This window comes from Armigeres subalbatus, chromosome 3 (assembly GCF_024139115.2).
Source record: "Armigeres subalbatus isolate Guangzhou_Male chromosome 3, GZ_Asu_2, whole genome shotgun sequence".
NCBI classification, from domain to species: Eukaryota; Metazoa; Arthropoda; class Insecta; order Diptera; family Culicidae; genus Armigeres; species Armigeres subalbatus.
The window spans coordinates 27,966,084-27,983,295 of record NC_085141.1 but is presented as its reverse complement, the minus strand read 5'-3'; the positions used below and the strand labels follow the sequence as shown (position 1 = coordinate 27,983,295).

The 17,212-nt window shown below is 38.2% G+C and overlaps 1 protein-coding gene and 1 long non-coding RNA gene across 3 annotated transcripts in view; both read right to left on the bottom strand.

The window, feature by feature from the left end:
- Positions 1-241: 241 nt before the first annotated feature.
- LOC134223440 (uncharacterized) lies at positions 242-904 on the bottom strand. The gene is made up of 2 exons (XR_009982580.1): positions 674-904; positions 242-464 (listed from the first exon to the last, which is right to left on the bottom strand). It is a non-coding gene; the product is annotated as an uncharacterized LOC134223440 (long non-coding RNA).
- Positions 905-3,092: 2,188 nt separating this feature from the next.
- Positions 3,093-17,212, bottom strand: part of LOC134227467 (protein ABHD18-like) — a 40,670-nt gene continuing 26,550 nt past the window's right edge. Inside the window, exons 1-4 of one of the 2 annotated variants that reach the window (XM_062708983.1) lie at positions 7,300-7,799; positions 5,071-5,338; positions 4,885-4,997; positions 3,093-4,819 (exon numbers count right to left, since the gene is read on the bottom strand). In XM_062708983.1, coding sequence (XP_062564967.1) covers positions 3,604-4,819; positions 4,885-4,997; positions 5,071-5,338; positions 7,300-7,391 — 1,689 coding nt within the window. In that variant the 5' untranslated portion in view covers positions 7,392-7,799 and the 3' untranslated portion in view covers positions 3,093-3,603. Of the gene's footprint in view, positions 4,820-4,884; positions 4,998-5,070; positions 5,339-7,299; positions 7,800-17,212 lie in introns of those variants that run through there. The other variant, XM_062708984.1, reaches the window with a different exon arrangement.

Sequence of the window (17,212 nt, the reverse complement as noted above, 5' to 3'; positions counted from 1 at the left end):
TGTTTAAAACAAAAGTACGCTAACTTTTACGCACACCATGGCTTAAAAGCTGCGTACTACTCTGAAATTAAAAGTTTAAGTTTTCAATTCAAAACTGTAGAACTGTCAAATCCAAATTGTGGCACTGTAAAAAAAAGAGTGATCTATTTATTTTTATTCCGAAATTAAACATTCATTAACCCAAAAAGTCCCTTCCCCTTCCTTCATCATTCTCTTTCAAATCGAATCAAATCCTAATGAATAGAAGTTTTTATTTTTTTATTCTTCGAGATCCTTTTTTTCCAGCATTTTTAGTTGAGACAATGCAATTTTAAAGCAGCACTAAAGGTACGTCAAGGTACTGTAGCAAACTGTAGTCTCCTCGGTAGCATCTTATCGTGGTACGCATCGTAGGCATGTAGACACTGTACCCTTGACCGCAGCATAATTTTCCGTCAGCTACAAATCCCGAAACATAAAATTATCTGTAAAAAAAGCAGAAATCTTATATAAGTAAAGGCTATGATATGCAATGCTTTCGAAGCAGTTTTGTTCTTGTCATTGCAGCTGAGATTGAAGCAGAGTTATTGGGCGCTTTTTAGCGATGGCTAAAATGAGTACATAATGCCGCACCGGTGGTGATTCTTCACGTTCTATCGGTTCATTTTAGGTTTTCGTTTACAAAAGGACTTACCTCCAGGTTCCGTTCGGTGGACAGTGCCTTTTCTGGTGATTTGGCATTTTTTGCGATGATTATAGCCTAGACCGAGACCTAAACTGTCTGGCCAGCCTGGCCTAAAAACAAAACAGGACATAGCTATTGCTATACAACACAATTAGACACTGTTATTTGGTTCCCGGCACCACTAATTTTCCGCTAAACAACACTTTTCGGCTTAGACACTTTTGTCACACCAGTCCTCACTTCTAGATTGCTTTGAGAATAGGTCGTATGTGCAAACGAGAGATTCTCTTTGATCACGCTCTCTTTCGCTAATATATCGGCTAGTTTTGCATGTTTTGCAACATTTCCACTTCAGCATGATAGACAAAGCTATTGTCTTTGGATATCTGCCGAGAAATTCGAAGTAAACTTATGTAAAGTTTTGTAATAATTGAAAGAGAATAGATCCAAAGAGAGACTCTCTTTTGCACATACGACCTATTTTCAAAGCACTCTAGACTTGTCCGGTTGAAAAAGAAATTTGTTTACGTTGCGATAGTGGGGATAGAGGCGAGAGAGTAAAATTGGCTGTCAATAATGTTTAGCGCACACTGTGTCTTTTCCGTTTTTAAATAGTCAAAAATAGTTTTAATCAATTTGCAAAAAAAATCAATTTTGTATAAAAGTTTAGAAGTTTTTTTTTTTTAAATAAGTGGATTATTTTTAATTGTATAGATAGATGATTAATATTAGATTAATAGAATGTGCATTTGCACAGCATGTGAAAGATTTTCGAAAAATGCAATTCCTTTCGTTGGGGCTTAATCTTTCGCTTAAACCCATATACGACCCTCTGTGTACGCGTATACGCTAGACTGGAATACTTTCTCCAACATTGAACCAAACTTGGTTTTGTTTTTGACCATCTCATGTATTCCATAGTGCCTGTATAGAACGGAGAAGAACACTGGAAAAACGATTTTTTTATTTACTCTTTTTGCCCAATGGTTTACTGGTGACTGATTTGACAGTTTTACAATTTTTAGGTTGAATGGAAGAACTTTTAATTTCACATTCGGAACAAGAAAAACTGAACTTTCATTTAAAAAAATAACTTTTACGAAGGCTAGTTTCATTTTTATTTTTAAGCAAATCAAGTACTTTTCATGTGGAAAGTGCAAAACTTTCTATAAAACCATGTTTGTTTTTTGTGTGTACGTATGAGTGGATAGACAGAATATGGTTTTAGATTAGAATTTAATCTATTTAGCTTTTTAATTTTTATCCGTGTAAACAAGGTGATACTGCCATCTAGTGACAATTTGGACTGAACACTAGCCACCTGGCCAGGAGTAGCAATCCTCATGCTTTTGTGATTTATATTCTAGATTGAAATCAAGGACCACACCCACCTTGATTTCTCAAAGCAATCTGGATAAGGATTTCAAAAGAAAAACATGAGCATCACTAGTGTCCAATCTACGAAGTACACCGTAACTATGCTATGCTATATATATTATTTGTATCCATTATGCTCTGTTGGATATGTTTATTTGTCATTACTATTGAAAAGTGTGAACTTTTATGTAGGTATTTTGTCGGAAAAAATATTTTAAGCTCTTTTTAGTGGAATGTATTCAACCGTCTAAGACGAGTTTAATACTTTCCATTTAATTCCACCAATTATTTTGATATCTTTGCAGATACAGTTGTGGTCGAAATACGTATCTGCAAAGATATCAAAATAATTGATGGTTGGATGTATTTTGTGTCTATTTAGACTTTTGCTTCGTGCACGAAATTAGGCATATGAGAGTAGTAAGATTGATAACATCCTTGGGCGCTAGTGTGAGATGTCAAATACAAAGGTATACGATGCGTGCGCCTCTGGATGTGAAACTTGCAAACAGTTCAATTTAAAACGACCATTGAGCTCATGGTCCATGGGAAGTTTCTCAGTGTTACGTCTGTTTGTCTGTGGTTTTACTGTTGTCTGTATTAAGATAATGTGAAACGGTTGGTGAGGTCAAATCGTACCGCCAAGCCGCTTCCCGGATAAACTATTTGTTTTTTCAACTTCTACCGCTGCCTTTATCACAGTTTCCTTTGAAAAATTAGCATACATGCGACTTCCTTCATGGCCCGTTTACATATACGCTAGTTCTAGCGGACAATGCACTATCCGACAATACTAGCGCGATATTAGCATAATGTAAATAGGAATTGTTTTTGCTAATTAGCGTTTACATTATGCTAATTTCGCGCTAGTATTGTCGGATAGTGAATTGTCCGCTAGAACTAGCGTATATGTAAACGGGCCAATATACACCCTTGTTCAACTCACTTATGAACGAAAAGAAAGTTGAACATGCTTGAATACAATTTCCAGACTTGGTTTGGGTTTGTAAAATGTTATTAGGCTATCTTTCTGAATGAATTATAATACAGCTTTTTCAGTAGCACTACTTTTACTACTTGATTTCTAAAAGCGTGTTATTTATGTTTCTAGTAATATAAATGTTAATTGTACAAGCGTTTTGAACTGAACGTTTTTCATGTAACGTGAATTACTATTCTAAATACATTGTCTCTGGTATTGACTGACTCCAAAAAATACTGTGCTCATTTTGGTTGCTGCATGTGCGATAATGTCTACTTCCGGTTAATATCCGGAAGCTTCAAAAATGTCCCAAAGTGCATCCTTTCAAAACGATTGTTACTTCATCATGTCCTTCACAATACTCCGATGGTTCTGGTACTATGGTTCGTATTTCTGTTTCTGACATATTTTTGCTGATGACGAAAAGTACATTTTGTTCCTGGCCAATCTTTAGGCTGGTTACGCCTAGTTCGGAATGAAATCCCAGTTTTGGTTTTGTATGACTCGATTTGATTTCCCATTGATGATCACAGCCCATATCCGAAAGACGGATAATTTACGGTTTTCCTTGCCATCCAGCTTATTTCTGTTTGCTGGAATCGGTGTCAGTGCGAGAGGGTTCACCATGAACGCATTCACTCTCTGGAATCATTTTTTTGCGAGCCCGTTCGAACGCCTCAATAATACATGATCGAAAGAGTTTCTGGTGCAGCACGTAAGCGCTGACATGTCCGGCATCCAGGTATCGAACTTCCGCTCCGGGCCAAATTTCTTCCAAGCTAGAGCAGCTGTCCCGCGGAATGTATGCGTCATCCTTGGCGCACACGGCGATTATCAGCGAGGTATCGTACGGAACTGAGAAGTTTTTCAGATGAGTACATTCGTCCATCATGCCGCGCATGAACTGGAGCGCTTCCCGTTCCCACCAGCGTGTCTTTGTGGTGTCGATAGGTTCCCGCTTTTCCATCGATGTCAGCTCAGTTGGAGGTGTCGATGAGGTTGTATCATTCGAGTTGGGATTAGTGTTTACGTTGGTAGATTGGCTCCAGCTGATGAATTCCATAATTTTGCTTCCCAAGGATTTTGAAGGAATAGCTTCCGACGTATCTTCAGCTTTAACTTCCAGAATCAGTTTATCGCTGTCAGACTTTTTTTCTTCTTGGTAGTTTTTCAATGCTATCTGAATTTTGAGATTCAGCTCGTCGATTTCCGTCTGATCCAGTTCGCACTTAACGTCCGAAAGTAGTTTGTTCAGCAAAGGTTCGGAAAGATTGAGCACATTTCGACGATTAATGTGAATTCGTTTTTGTTCTCGTTCTGGCGTAGTTTCGCGGATTACGGTTAGATTAACATCTGGGCTGGGGTCTTCATTGATCAAATCGTTCGTTTGACAGATGTCCTGCTTGAGTTCTTCAACGGATTGGTTGAAGTTCTTGATGAAAGTTTGACCGGCTACGAAAGCGTCATCAACGACGGTGACCATCTTAGAAAGTCTTTCCCGGTAGTTACCGTCGGAAAAGTACTGTGTTTCCAAAACGTCCCAATTAATCGAAGTGCTCATAACTCCTTCGGTGAATACCGAAGAAGCGGTAGACCAACTAAGACAAGGTACCACGACGAGGGGTTTGGGCCAGTTGGTGGCTGCTAGGGAAGCCATGTGACCACCCATTGATAGACCAGTTATGCCGAGAGGGCCGTACCCGTTCTGTTCGCACCAGTTAAGCAGTACCAACGATTCTAGCACCAGACAGCCACCCATGACAAAAATGTCCGACACGTTGTGCAAGCTGGATGCCCTAAAAGTTTGTACAATAGTGAATTAATGTATAACTCAAACTATTTTATCTCTAAAAAATCTTACCTTTGATCCTTGGGTTTACGGGCTCCATAGAATGGGTTTTCCAAGATGATGGCACCGAGGTTTGCTTCTTTCAACAATGGTTTGGCAATTAGATTTCTGCGCTTCCAAAAGTACTAAAATACAAAAAAAAAGAATACTACCTCATTAGTGGGGGGTTACTAATTGCTGAAGGTTAATCCAACTGACGTGATCTCCCGTTCCGGCCAGGTGAATGCAGATGGGCTTGAATCGTTCGTCGTTCCATTTGTGAGGGAGCATTATCTGGAAGTGAGCATTTTGGACAACATCCGGCACCAGACCAGGAAGGTATATCTCCAACGGGGTTTTAAACTTTCCCTCAAGGATCTTGCAGTCGGAGGTCAACTCTTCTTTGGTGATTTCGATGGGGTAGTCTGGGGGAACCAGCTTGGAGCAAGCAGCCCGATTGGAGATAATCTTCCGAAAGGCGAACAACCTGTGTGGGGAGGCAAGATTATGAGTAGTGAGTATAGTATCATATTAGAAGTAGCCTATTATAGACTTGTATGACCTACGAGTTTTTGCAACTCGTTTAATGCTAATCTTCCAACAAAACCTCTCTCCTTGCCTATAAATGAAACTGGACTTAGAAACATTTGTTCTATTGAAAACACTGTCAAACAAAGTTTCGCCAACGTTCAACTTCGTTTTTCTCGATATGAATAAGTTGTTACATAGGATCTTTTAAACAGTTAAGCAAGAAATGTTCATATCAATTTTTCAAAACTTGTATAAGCTAATTTGTTCACATGGTATATGGACAGCCCTTGATATCATACAATAGGTTGGCTGCTGTTTTAAACTGTTTTAAACTAATTTCCTTAAATAATGGGGTTCAAAGACTTTGCCAATATAAATCCAGGCATGCACCCAAAAAAGCAACCAAAATAAACTGAGTACGTGAACGTGATGTGAGACAGGTTGTTGTTTTCATCAATACAACATTTATATTGGTCAGTACATACTACGAAAATCTGCAACACGCACTGCTATGATGCACCACACTACTTATCACTATTATAACGTACCGCAACGCAATGTATTTGTGCAATCGACTTTGTTTGGAAAGCAGATGAGAAAAGGAATGTATGAAAAATACTTCTACATCTCCCAGTAGTTGGCTGCATTGAAAGTTTAATGAGAGGGCGCTTTTCTTTTATCGATCGACACACCCCCTTCTTCATGTTTGTTGTTTTTTCTACGCCTTAGTAATTCGTCCTTCTATAGCAACAAAGCTAGACGGAACCGACAAAACTTGTAAACAAGCATGAATATGTTACTAATATTGTCGAGAATCTTCCAATCGCAAAGAACTTTGAGCGTAAACAACACCGACCCAGATTAGAATTTCTCGTGGAATCTATCTTGAATACCCGTGCCATGCATCGGGCAGCTAGCTGAAATGCTTCCTAAATATAGAACCTACGACAATTTCCTGAGAGCCAAACTTTAGTAACTGAACTATTCGTTGATTGATGTTTTCTTTGACTGACTTGGCTTCAGAAGATAGAAACAAGATGGTATTTTGTTATGTAACCATCTGAGGCTTGGATATTGGTAACAATCTAAAATTAATTCATATTTAAGACTCGATTTCAAAACTCTGGATATTGGCTGCAAACCAGAAAGGTTTATTTTAGGAACAAAGTTCAACATTCTGAACACATACACGCCCATTGCGATCAGTTTAGTCTTTCTTATGCGATTACGTATAGGTTAGTGGACGTGACCACCTAGTGATGATAAGGTTTATTGCACTCATTAGGTCACTACCGACCTGGAAGTAGAAGATAAGAAAATTGCAAAAAAATAAATCAAATGTCTGACATTCACACCGCATATTACATTTTAACGGTGCATATTTTATTTACCATGCTATATCATATTGGAATGTAAAATACGTTCAGTACAGGGCGTCCCAAGATTCTTAACTGCGGCCTGTCCTGGGAATAAGAGATATACCAAAGAGCCAATACAACTATAGTTATATTTTGGTAGCTTCTGGACCACAACTAAGATCGATTAATGACTGTTTCTTGAGAGACATTCGCTCCAAATATTTCAGTTGAATTCTTGTCAGGTGAGAATTGTATCAGAAGTTCATTTTTCCCTAATCTGAAAGGTCTGAATTTTTTTTTGTCTTTTAAACATGATACATATATGGCCAAGGATCAATGTCAGACTGTCAGACATGAGTCTAGTCAGGTACGAATGCAAAATTAATCACGATGAAACCATCAAAAAGTTTTCTGAAACACCCTAAAGCAGCACCTTCTAGAAAACCTTAGTCTCAATCATGATTACTTTTAATATTAATGGTGGTAGGAATCTAAATAAGAGGCTCGACTATTATGAAATATTGAATCTCTAAAAAAAAAAAAAAAATACATCACTCACCTCTCAAGATTTTCCGGCTTGCCCCATCCTTTGCAGAAAAATTTGGTCAAAAGTAACGATCGGTAGAGGCCGTCCAGGCGGGATGGTGGCATGATGTCTTCCTCGATGTGCGGTAACAAGCAGAATCACACCGCGCCAAGCAATATACCGAAAATAAAAGTGATCCGATGTGTCACCTCAAAACTTTCCGATTCTTTTACGCACTGAAATTGAATTTTGGGTTTCACTTTCTCGCAGCTAATCTCACGATTTTCTAAGCTTGATAAGGATTTTTTTTGTGATGTTTCACGATTAACTCCTCCCGATCACTTCCAGTTGGCGACACATTTGACCTCTCTATAATGCAGTTTCGTAATAAAAGCAGATTATCGTCTTATTCCTACGAGTTGAAATAAAAGTTTCTTTGTGTATCGCTCGAGAAAATAAAAATAAATTGCGTCGTGTTATCTTTTTTCACTGTTGACTGTTTGAGTTCTTGCCGAAGACTGGGCAAATCGATACGGAGGCTAAATAATATGGCACAGACAATGCAGTATACAAGCAAAAGCTTGGTGTTGGTGAAATGTCGGGCCGCAACGGTGATTTTGCATCATGCGTTATTACCGTTATTACGGTCGTTTTTAGATGTTTACAAAAGCGGTACCGTGGTACATTTTGCCGAAGCCGAGTGCAATATTCTCGATATCCTAGTCAAAACAACTGCAAAATGTTTTATACACCAACACCAACTAAGCACCGGTCCACCCCCGCAGATACATTGCATTGTTGATAAGGCGTCGAGGCGGCGAAAGTCTGTCACTACTACTGTTGAACAATCGAAAAGACCGTACTGGGTGAGATTATCGGAAATCACCTTTAATTTTGACGACAATCATTATTTCGAATCGATCCCAAGTTTATATTCCTTTTTCATGAACAGTTGGGTCAAAGTTGACGACCCATAATTTAAAAGTAACAATTAATTTTGAATTTATGTACTTGTCAACATCACGACATAGCCTACTGACTGCTTTGAGCGATATTGCAATATTCGGCCACATGCTGGACCGCCAAGATGCTCCCATCCCTATCGTTGCACAATTGGGCTCGCATCGTTTCATGAGTTCCATCTAAAGCATTCCACGATCTGAAGGATCTTTTGATGTAGCGCGATCGCCTGCGCTTCGTCCTTCTCCAGAATTGCACTCCTGCTTTAACTGTACTCTGTGGCTGTAGGACACACAAAACAGGCAGTCTAATCAAAGACTGTCTAATAGTCCCTACGACTACTCCCAGGTCCCTACCTAATAGCATTGGACACTAAAGTAGGCTTTACCGTAAAAGGCGAGTAGTAAATCACCGAGGGCGAATCAGGGGGGGGGGGGGTACAGGCAGGCTATGTGAAGGGAAACAAAGTCTGACAAAGACAAACTGAATGATACTTTTCCGAGTTATTTTTTTGACTTTGTAAAATTTGGTATATTGCGTTGATTTTTTGTAAAGCTAGTCTTAGTGCCTTGCAACAAAATGACAACTTTTGTAATCATTTTCCAAGGCTCTCATAGGGTAAAGTGCCCAATAGTGGACCCCCAACCTATAGTGGACCCTCAAGACATGTTTTCATTATTACAGCAAAATGGAAACATTTTACTATGAAATTCCATCGGGAGAACCTACCTTACAGTCCTATGATTTGATTACATGCATTGAAAATGCTATGGAAAGTAAAATTGGTTGATTTTTTACAATTCTATAGAAAATAAACACAAGAGTGTCCATTATAGGAATATTTTGGGGGGTCCATAATAGGGAAGAAGAACGTTCCGAAACGAAACATGAAAATCAAATGAAGTGTCGGCTATAGGGAAGCAATTTCCTAATATGGACCCCCAGGGGGTCTACTATAGGGCATATTTAGTCCGACTTTACAATGTTAATTTCAATGAATAACGTCGTGTATTTGAGTGTTTTATGCATGTATCGTGAAGAGGAGATGCAGGGCTTGATATTAGATAGCACGCAAAATAATTATTTTAAAAATTTCCACTCCTTATGCCAGGAAGAGAAAAATTTTGCTACTAGGGGGTCCACTATTGGGCATTTTACCCTAGATGTGAAAAATTTCCCCGCAATATAAAAAGCTCGTGCTATCAAGGCATTAAATCAATCATCGCCACAATCCACTACGTAGCGGCCAAAATTTCAAAGTAGCTTTTTTTCTGCACTGAAAATAATCTACACGCGTTTTTAATGTTCTTGTTCATGTGGATCGAACGTGTATTCTCAACCTACAAATTTTGAACATCGATGTCATTGAGATCGATTTGAAGGGATATTAAAATGGCGCTCGGCAGCAGAAGACTTTTTATTCATAGATAGATATATATATATATATATATATATTCTAAATAAAAAAAAAAAACAAAAATATACGCGGAAGGCAAACCAGGATACTTACCTGTAAATTTGTTTTGCGAATAAACGAAAAGGTAAGTTTATTTATAATTAAGTGATTGTAACAACCGGCCGAATTGACCAGCCGAATGCTTGCGTCTCTAATGTGCAGCACGAACGATAGCACACGTCTGCATGCTTTGCTGTGTCTAGCTCAACTCCTCGATCCACACTCAAAGCAATATGCAACACTTGATCAGGTCTCACATACATGCGAACCAGCGCATGTGTATAAACAGTGTCAACAGATCATCCGAGGGAGCTCACACTCGTGCCTGTTCTGTGCTTTCAATATGACCGTTACATCCCTCCCTTTTTTTAGAATCCTATTTAGTTCTCGAAGCGTAGTTATACAGACGCTAATGTCACTGTGTAAGACGCATACAATAATAGTGGGTCGTAAAATACAGTATATATATCACAAAGACTATGAGCGGAAGATGGCAGCTTCTTGCACATCTTTGTTTATCTAGAGGGCTCAATAACGTGTCGATCATATGAAAATAGTATGTTTAACATTTATAATAACTCGGACGTACATAATCTTAATTATATAATTAATTATATAAACAGTAATTATGTATATCGCTATTCAAACAACAATAAGCTTGAATCTCTGTACAGTAATCCAAGCTGTGTGCGCACATCTTCCAAACGACCAATCCTCATTCAATTCACGTGTTCCACTCATATGATCTGAAACATCCAATGTTTACTTTAGTTACTTGTCATAATACGCGACAGCTGCAGTTTCTCCCACTTGCCTTGACTTACATTAGCATTAGTCTCATCATCCACTCATCCCTCTGAAATATCATTCCCACCAGCACACCGTTAGTTATCCATACTACACTACTCTACTAGATCATCAGATACGAAGGCAGGTTATCCTCCGGGTTCATACCCTTAAAATGCTCCTCCTTTTCAACCGTTTTTTGCTCTACCCAATGAATGTACATCTCGCTTTCCTTTAATTCTGCTTATCACATAGGTTTCAATACATGAAGCAAATTAATCACTATTGTATGCCTAAACTCTCATTACTACTCCCGATAGCCTATGCTATGCAGGCAACACATTGGTACACTCATGCTGCATCAACAAGTCTACCCAAATCTATACTTTTATACTATACCAGTATTGGCTGAAAACTGAAATAAATCCTTAAAACCCTGAGTAACTCCTTCAGCGGTGTTGGTGTTTACCTAGTGTTTTTACGATCGATAGTTGTTTCCACTCTAGTACACATTTGTCTCAACTCCACCTGCATCTGTCATTACCGAATAGCATACCGGAATACAACTTTTATGTTTGTTTTACCTATCAGAAATGCCTGCAAAACTGCCTTACATTGCGATGATATGATAAAAAAGAAGAAAGCAACGTAAACAGTGTTGACCCTCTAAACTGGGATCATGAGTTGTTCATTTTATCTCAACTTCACAGTCTCCTGCGCAGACAGAAGGACACACTCACTACACTCCACTATATCGCTCAAACTTCAGATGCTTCAAACATGAGATGCCAGATAGAAACACAAATAAATAACAGGTTAAATGCTGGAACAATATTATTAATGATTAATAGGTTTTAAAGCCACGTTTCTCTTTTTACATTCGTATTATGTGGTGGCTATAACTGTAATACGGTAATACTCAATGCCTTTGGGAGTCGAAGTATTCTTACATGAAAGTTTCCTCGTTTGAAACAGGATATTAACCCAGTCACTTTCAGTTTGCTTCGTAAGGGTGCATCTTAATGTTCGTTGAGCTACAGAAAGCCCTGGTTACCATAAATTTCATTGATTGATTTGATAACCTTGCCGATTAAGACTTTTTAAACATAGCTCCGTTAATACTGAATTTACTGTAATCAATTTACAAGAAAGAAGGAATAGTAATTAAAGTTGTATCAGAGACATCATCGCATCAAATATTACAAACACTTTATTAATTTAGAAAATCCAAAATACTATACCAGACGCCTACTTACGATGTCTCTGAACACAACAGGAGACCCTCTATAACCTCTATCCATAACACAATGTATTGTGTCTAATTCTATTCAAGAATTTGGGTTCATTTCGCCTGAACATGTTCCATACTTGACAGTTGACATGTTTAACAAATGAACGAAATACTAATATTTTATAAGCATAACTATCCTATGAAACTTGGTATATAGGCCATTTCAAACACATAGTATACAGTACAGTCTGAAGTGAGGTCCCCACAGAACTGGACGACGTACAAAGTTTGACGTTGCTTAAGGTCATCAAAAAAGAATATTGAAATCTCCGATTATTCCCCGTGCTGCAAATAGCACCTTATCTTATCCAATTACGTAACTCTTTGAGATTTAGAAATTACACGAAGCATTTCCCTTTCTTCGGAACATATGCATTTTCCATTAACCATCTGCATAATGCATGCAGAATGCCAAATTGTAGCATTTCGTATTGCATAAAGCATCTCATCACTTTGTATAAAAATCTACAAATTACATAAAGCATCTCCACCCTTGCATGACGTTTTCCCAGTTGATAAAAGCATTTCTCAATGAAGCATGAATCATTTATTCATTCCAGGAAACATCTTCTGCACGAAGTATCTAAACATCAGTCAAAGCATTATCCCAAGGATTGTCAGCATTACAAAATCATTACCACGCACGTAATTTGAAGATTATGCTATATCTCGAAACAATATCCACATCTCTTCATTGCATGAATCATCTCCAAACTGCATAAAGCATTTCCGCATTGTACACGAAGTATCTTCATTTAGCACGAAGCATTTCTCCATTGCACGTAGCATTTCCATATGGTATAAAGCATCCAACCACCTCGGCTTTGCACGAAGCATCACTTCATTGCATGAACCATAACTAAATTGTACAAAGCATCTCTATTTCGCGCCATGCATTCCTATATTCCATAAAGCACCACACGTCACGAAGCATTTCCACTTTGCACGAAGCGTTTCATCATTGCACGTAGAATCTCCAAGTTACACGAATAATTTCCATGTTGCACAAAACAATACCTCTTAGGCATTTCCTAATTGCACGAAGCATTTTATAGATAAGCATCACTATGACCTCGCTATGACCAGCATCTTTTCAATCAACTGTAATTTCTACTTCGTTATTGGCATTACATCCCTTACTGGGTCATTTCCGCCTCGCAGGTCTTTTTTACACTTATTAACTGCAAGGTTAAAACTGTAAATTAATATGCACAACTAAAGCCGATGATATACTAATATAATACTAAAGGATTCCTATTACTGTTATTCTGATTGAGACGCATTCCACATCGCACATAATCATCCTCGTAAACGTGTATCAATCCATTCCTACTCGTTTTTGCATGAGTCACGAGTCTCATTTATCGGCAACCACTCCTAGAGTAAAATCTATCAAAATGGCCATTGCATCATTGCACGAAGCCAACCTTCCATAGTCTTCGTAGAGACAGAATCATCAACATTGCACGAAGGCTACTCCCTCATTGTTTTCAAGTCATCAACCCTCAGACCGCATCGTGCTTTCGTGCTGTGCGGTTCTTTCTCTTTGCGGAAGGAAGTTTTTAATACTACCCGAAGCTATTTTAATTTCAACGGTGCTTCTTAGCGCTATTTCTACCCACTGATCCCGTTACGATCTTTGCAAGGACCCGTGCCTTCGTTTTACGTTGGACCCGTTTGCGGAAGTAAAATTCCGACAAGCGGTGGTAATCCTGCAGGGACACCGTTCTGGGAAAAAACCTCTAAGAAGGTCACGTCTCCGCTCAGCAATGAGTATTAATAAAAACAAGAGGAAGGGAGTCTCTGAATTCTCCACTTCCTTCAAAGAAACAAGGTTTCAAGACCGTCCTGCCCAAGCGCGGAAAAAATAGAAGGAAGCTGAGACTTCAGATATTCCTTCTAAATCTAACGTTGACATTATTTCTTCTCCCCATCGAACTGAGCAATCAGTTCGATTTGATCTAATAACGAATTTGAGGAAATCGAATCTACCTCTAGCCCAGGTGATTCGATTCATGCGAAGAAACAACGGATTCCGCCAATTGTGGTATCTGTTGCCGAGTTTTCTGGCTTTCGGAATGAAATCTTGAGTAACCTTCGGGGATCAAGGTTTCATTTCGAATAACTAGGAAGGGTGACTTGCCGCGTTTGCCGATCCTTTGACGATCGCAAACGTCTTCTCCAGTATTTAACTGAGAGCGCCATAAATTCTTCACATACGACGACAAAACTGGGCGATTGTTCAAAGTCGTCTTGAAAGGTCTGCCCAGTGATGACAAATCACTGGATGAGATTAAAATTGAAATTTCTGAATTACTTGGATTTTTCACCAGTCAAGTAATTAAGATGAAGAAATCACTCTGGTACTTCCCAAAGGGGCATTTCTCAAGAATTTTATTTAGTTCATTTTAACAAAAGTGAACTAAATAATGAAAAAGTTGGAAAAGGCCTGTATTATGTCCCATGTCCGTGTTACATGGGAACATTTTGCAGGCCTGGGGAAAACCTCAAATCCCACTCAGTGCCGTAAGTGCCAAAAGTGGGGTCACGGAACCAAACATTGCCACATGGATGCTAAATGCATGATTTGTGGTGGAACTCTCACGCCAAGGACGCTTGTCCTGTGAGAAGAAAATTCAATAAATTTAAGTGTGCAAATTGTGTGGGGTAATCATAAATCCAATTTCTGGGAATGCCCTTCACGCAAAAGTTTTGAATTCCCGTACCAAAAAATTGATGACAGGAAATTCCAATCGGATCCCAGATTCGACGGGTAGAAATTTTTCAAACGCTCAAATTTCGAAACCAGTTACCGGTCGAGCAATTCATACCCACCACAATTCACAAACAAATTTTTGCCGCTCGTCAACGGGTAGCAAACGCTTCAGTAAATTCAATTTTTCGAATGTACCTACGTATGCAAAACATCGCTGCTGGTAGACAAAATTTCTCTTCTCAAAATGAGGTTTATACCCATGTCCCAACGAAATAATGGTCATGTTGCCGATTCAGGTAGCATGACTGCTTCCAATTTTGATTTTCTAACAGAGCAATTTCAGCACATAATTGATGCAATGTTCAAAACAAATACCATTCAGAAGCTGTTCAGGTTGGTATAAAGTACACACAAAAATTGTTATCGGACTCCGTTTCAATGGATCAAATAATTGTGTGAAAGTTCTAAATTAGAATGCCGCTCTTTAAAGGGTAAGGAAGATGAAATATTCAACTTCCTAACAGTTCATAATGTGCATATTGCCATTATAACAGAAACCTATTTAAAACCAGGACTCTCCATTAAAAGAAGTCCAAAATTATTTTATCTACAGAAATGATCGTCTTGACAGCGCCTGTGGTGGGGTCGCCATTGTCATCAATAGACGTATCAAACATAAATTATTTTCTTCATTTCAAAACCAAAGTTTTTGAAACCTTGGGAGTTTCTGTTGAAACAAATTTTTGGAAAATTTTCCTTCATCGCAGCTTACTTGCCATTTCAATGCAATGGGCAGCAAAAGAATTTGTTGAAAGCTGATCTTCAAATTCTGACTCGCAACAAATCTAAATTCTTCGTAATTGGTGACTTCAATGCCAAACACCGTTCATGGAATAATGCTGTCAAAGCAATTCCAATGGTAAAATTTTATTTGAAGATTGTTCTGCGGGATTATACTATTCAATATCCCAATGGACCAACTTTTTTTTTCTTCCAGTCGAAATCCTTCTACAATTGATTTAGTTTTAACGGATTCAAGTCAGCTGTGTGGCCAATTGGTAACTCATGCTGACTTTGACTCTGATCACCTTCCTGTGACATTTGAAATCTCACAGAAGCCATTTATAATCCAATCAGCTCTACTTTTTAATTATCATAGAGCTGATTGGGATTCTCTCAAAACGTATATCTATAAATTTTGATGTTGATATTCCTCTCGATACCAAAAGTGATATTGATAATGCTCTCGTATCTTTGACAAATTTAATTGTCAAAGCCAGAGGCATTGCAATTCCTAAATGTGAAATTAAATTCAACTCCATTATTATTGACGACGATCTTCGGCTACTGATCCGTCTGAAAAATGGTAGGCAAGGCAATACCAAAGAACTCGCGATCCTGCTTTAAAAGTTATTTGGCGAGATTTGCAAAATGAAATTAAAAACGTTTCGCTATTCTGAGAAATACCAACTTTGAGAATAATGTCTCGAAGTTGGATCCCAATTCGAAACCTTTTTGAAATTAACGAAAATTCTTAAAAACCTCAAAAGCCAATTCCAGCGCTTAAAGAGGAAATAAAATTTTATTAACAAATGGCGAAAAGGCTCAAAAACTTGCTCAGCAGTTCGAGAGTGCCCATAATTTTAGTCTAGGTCTCACTAGTCCAATTGAGGATCAGGTTACACGAAGCTTCGAAGACATTCTCAACCAAGATAATGTTTTGACCCTTCGTTGGGAACTAATTTGGATGAAGTAGATCTATTACTAGAAAATTTAAAAATATGAAAGCCCCAGGTGATGATGTTTTTTCTACATACTTATCAAAAACTTCCTGAGCTCTTTATCCTTTTTTGGTTAATTTATTTAACAAATGTTTTTCAATTAGCATGCTTCCAGATAAATGGAAAACGCCAAAGTTGTTCCAATTTTGAAGCCGGACAAAAATCCAGCTGAGGGCTTCTAGTTATCGCCCAATCAGTTTGCTTTCTTCAATAAGCAAACTGTTTGAAAAGATTATTTTAAATAGAATGATGGTTCATATTAATGACAATTCTATTTTTGCTGATGAGCAATTTGGTTTTTCGCCATGGGCATTCAACCACTCATCAGTTATTAAGAGTTACGAACTTAATTCGGCTCAACAAATCTGAAGGATATTCGACTGGAGTTGCTCTTCTTGATATAGAAAGCATTTGATAGTGTTTGGCATGAAGGTTTGATTGTAAAATTGATGAATTTTAATTTTCCTCTGTACATTATTAAACTGATCCAAAATTATTTATCAGATCAGCTCACTGCAGGTAAACTATCAAATTCTAAATCTGATAGATTACCTGTAAACTAGTATTCCCCAAGGCAGCATACTGGGGCCCATATTGTATAACATTTTACTTCTGACTTACCTGATTTACCACCAGGGTGTCAAAATCTTTGTTTGCAGATGACACAGGTCTCTCAGCCAAAGGGCAAAAGCCTTCGTGTCATTGTAGTAGATTGCAAAAAAGTTTGGATATTTTCTCCACTTACTTGCAAAATGGAAAATTTCCCCAGATGCTTCAAAACTCAGCTTATAATTTTTCCCACATAAGCCGAGAGCTTCTTATTTGAAACCTTCTAGCAGACATATTGTCACTATGAATGGGGTTCCAATTAATTGGTCTGTGAAGCTAAATATTTAGGACTTCTGCTAGATCAAAAATTAACTTTAAAATCACATTGAAGGCCTTCAAGCCAAATG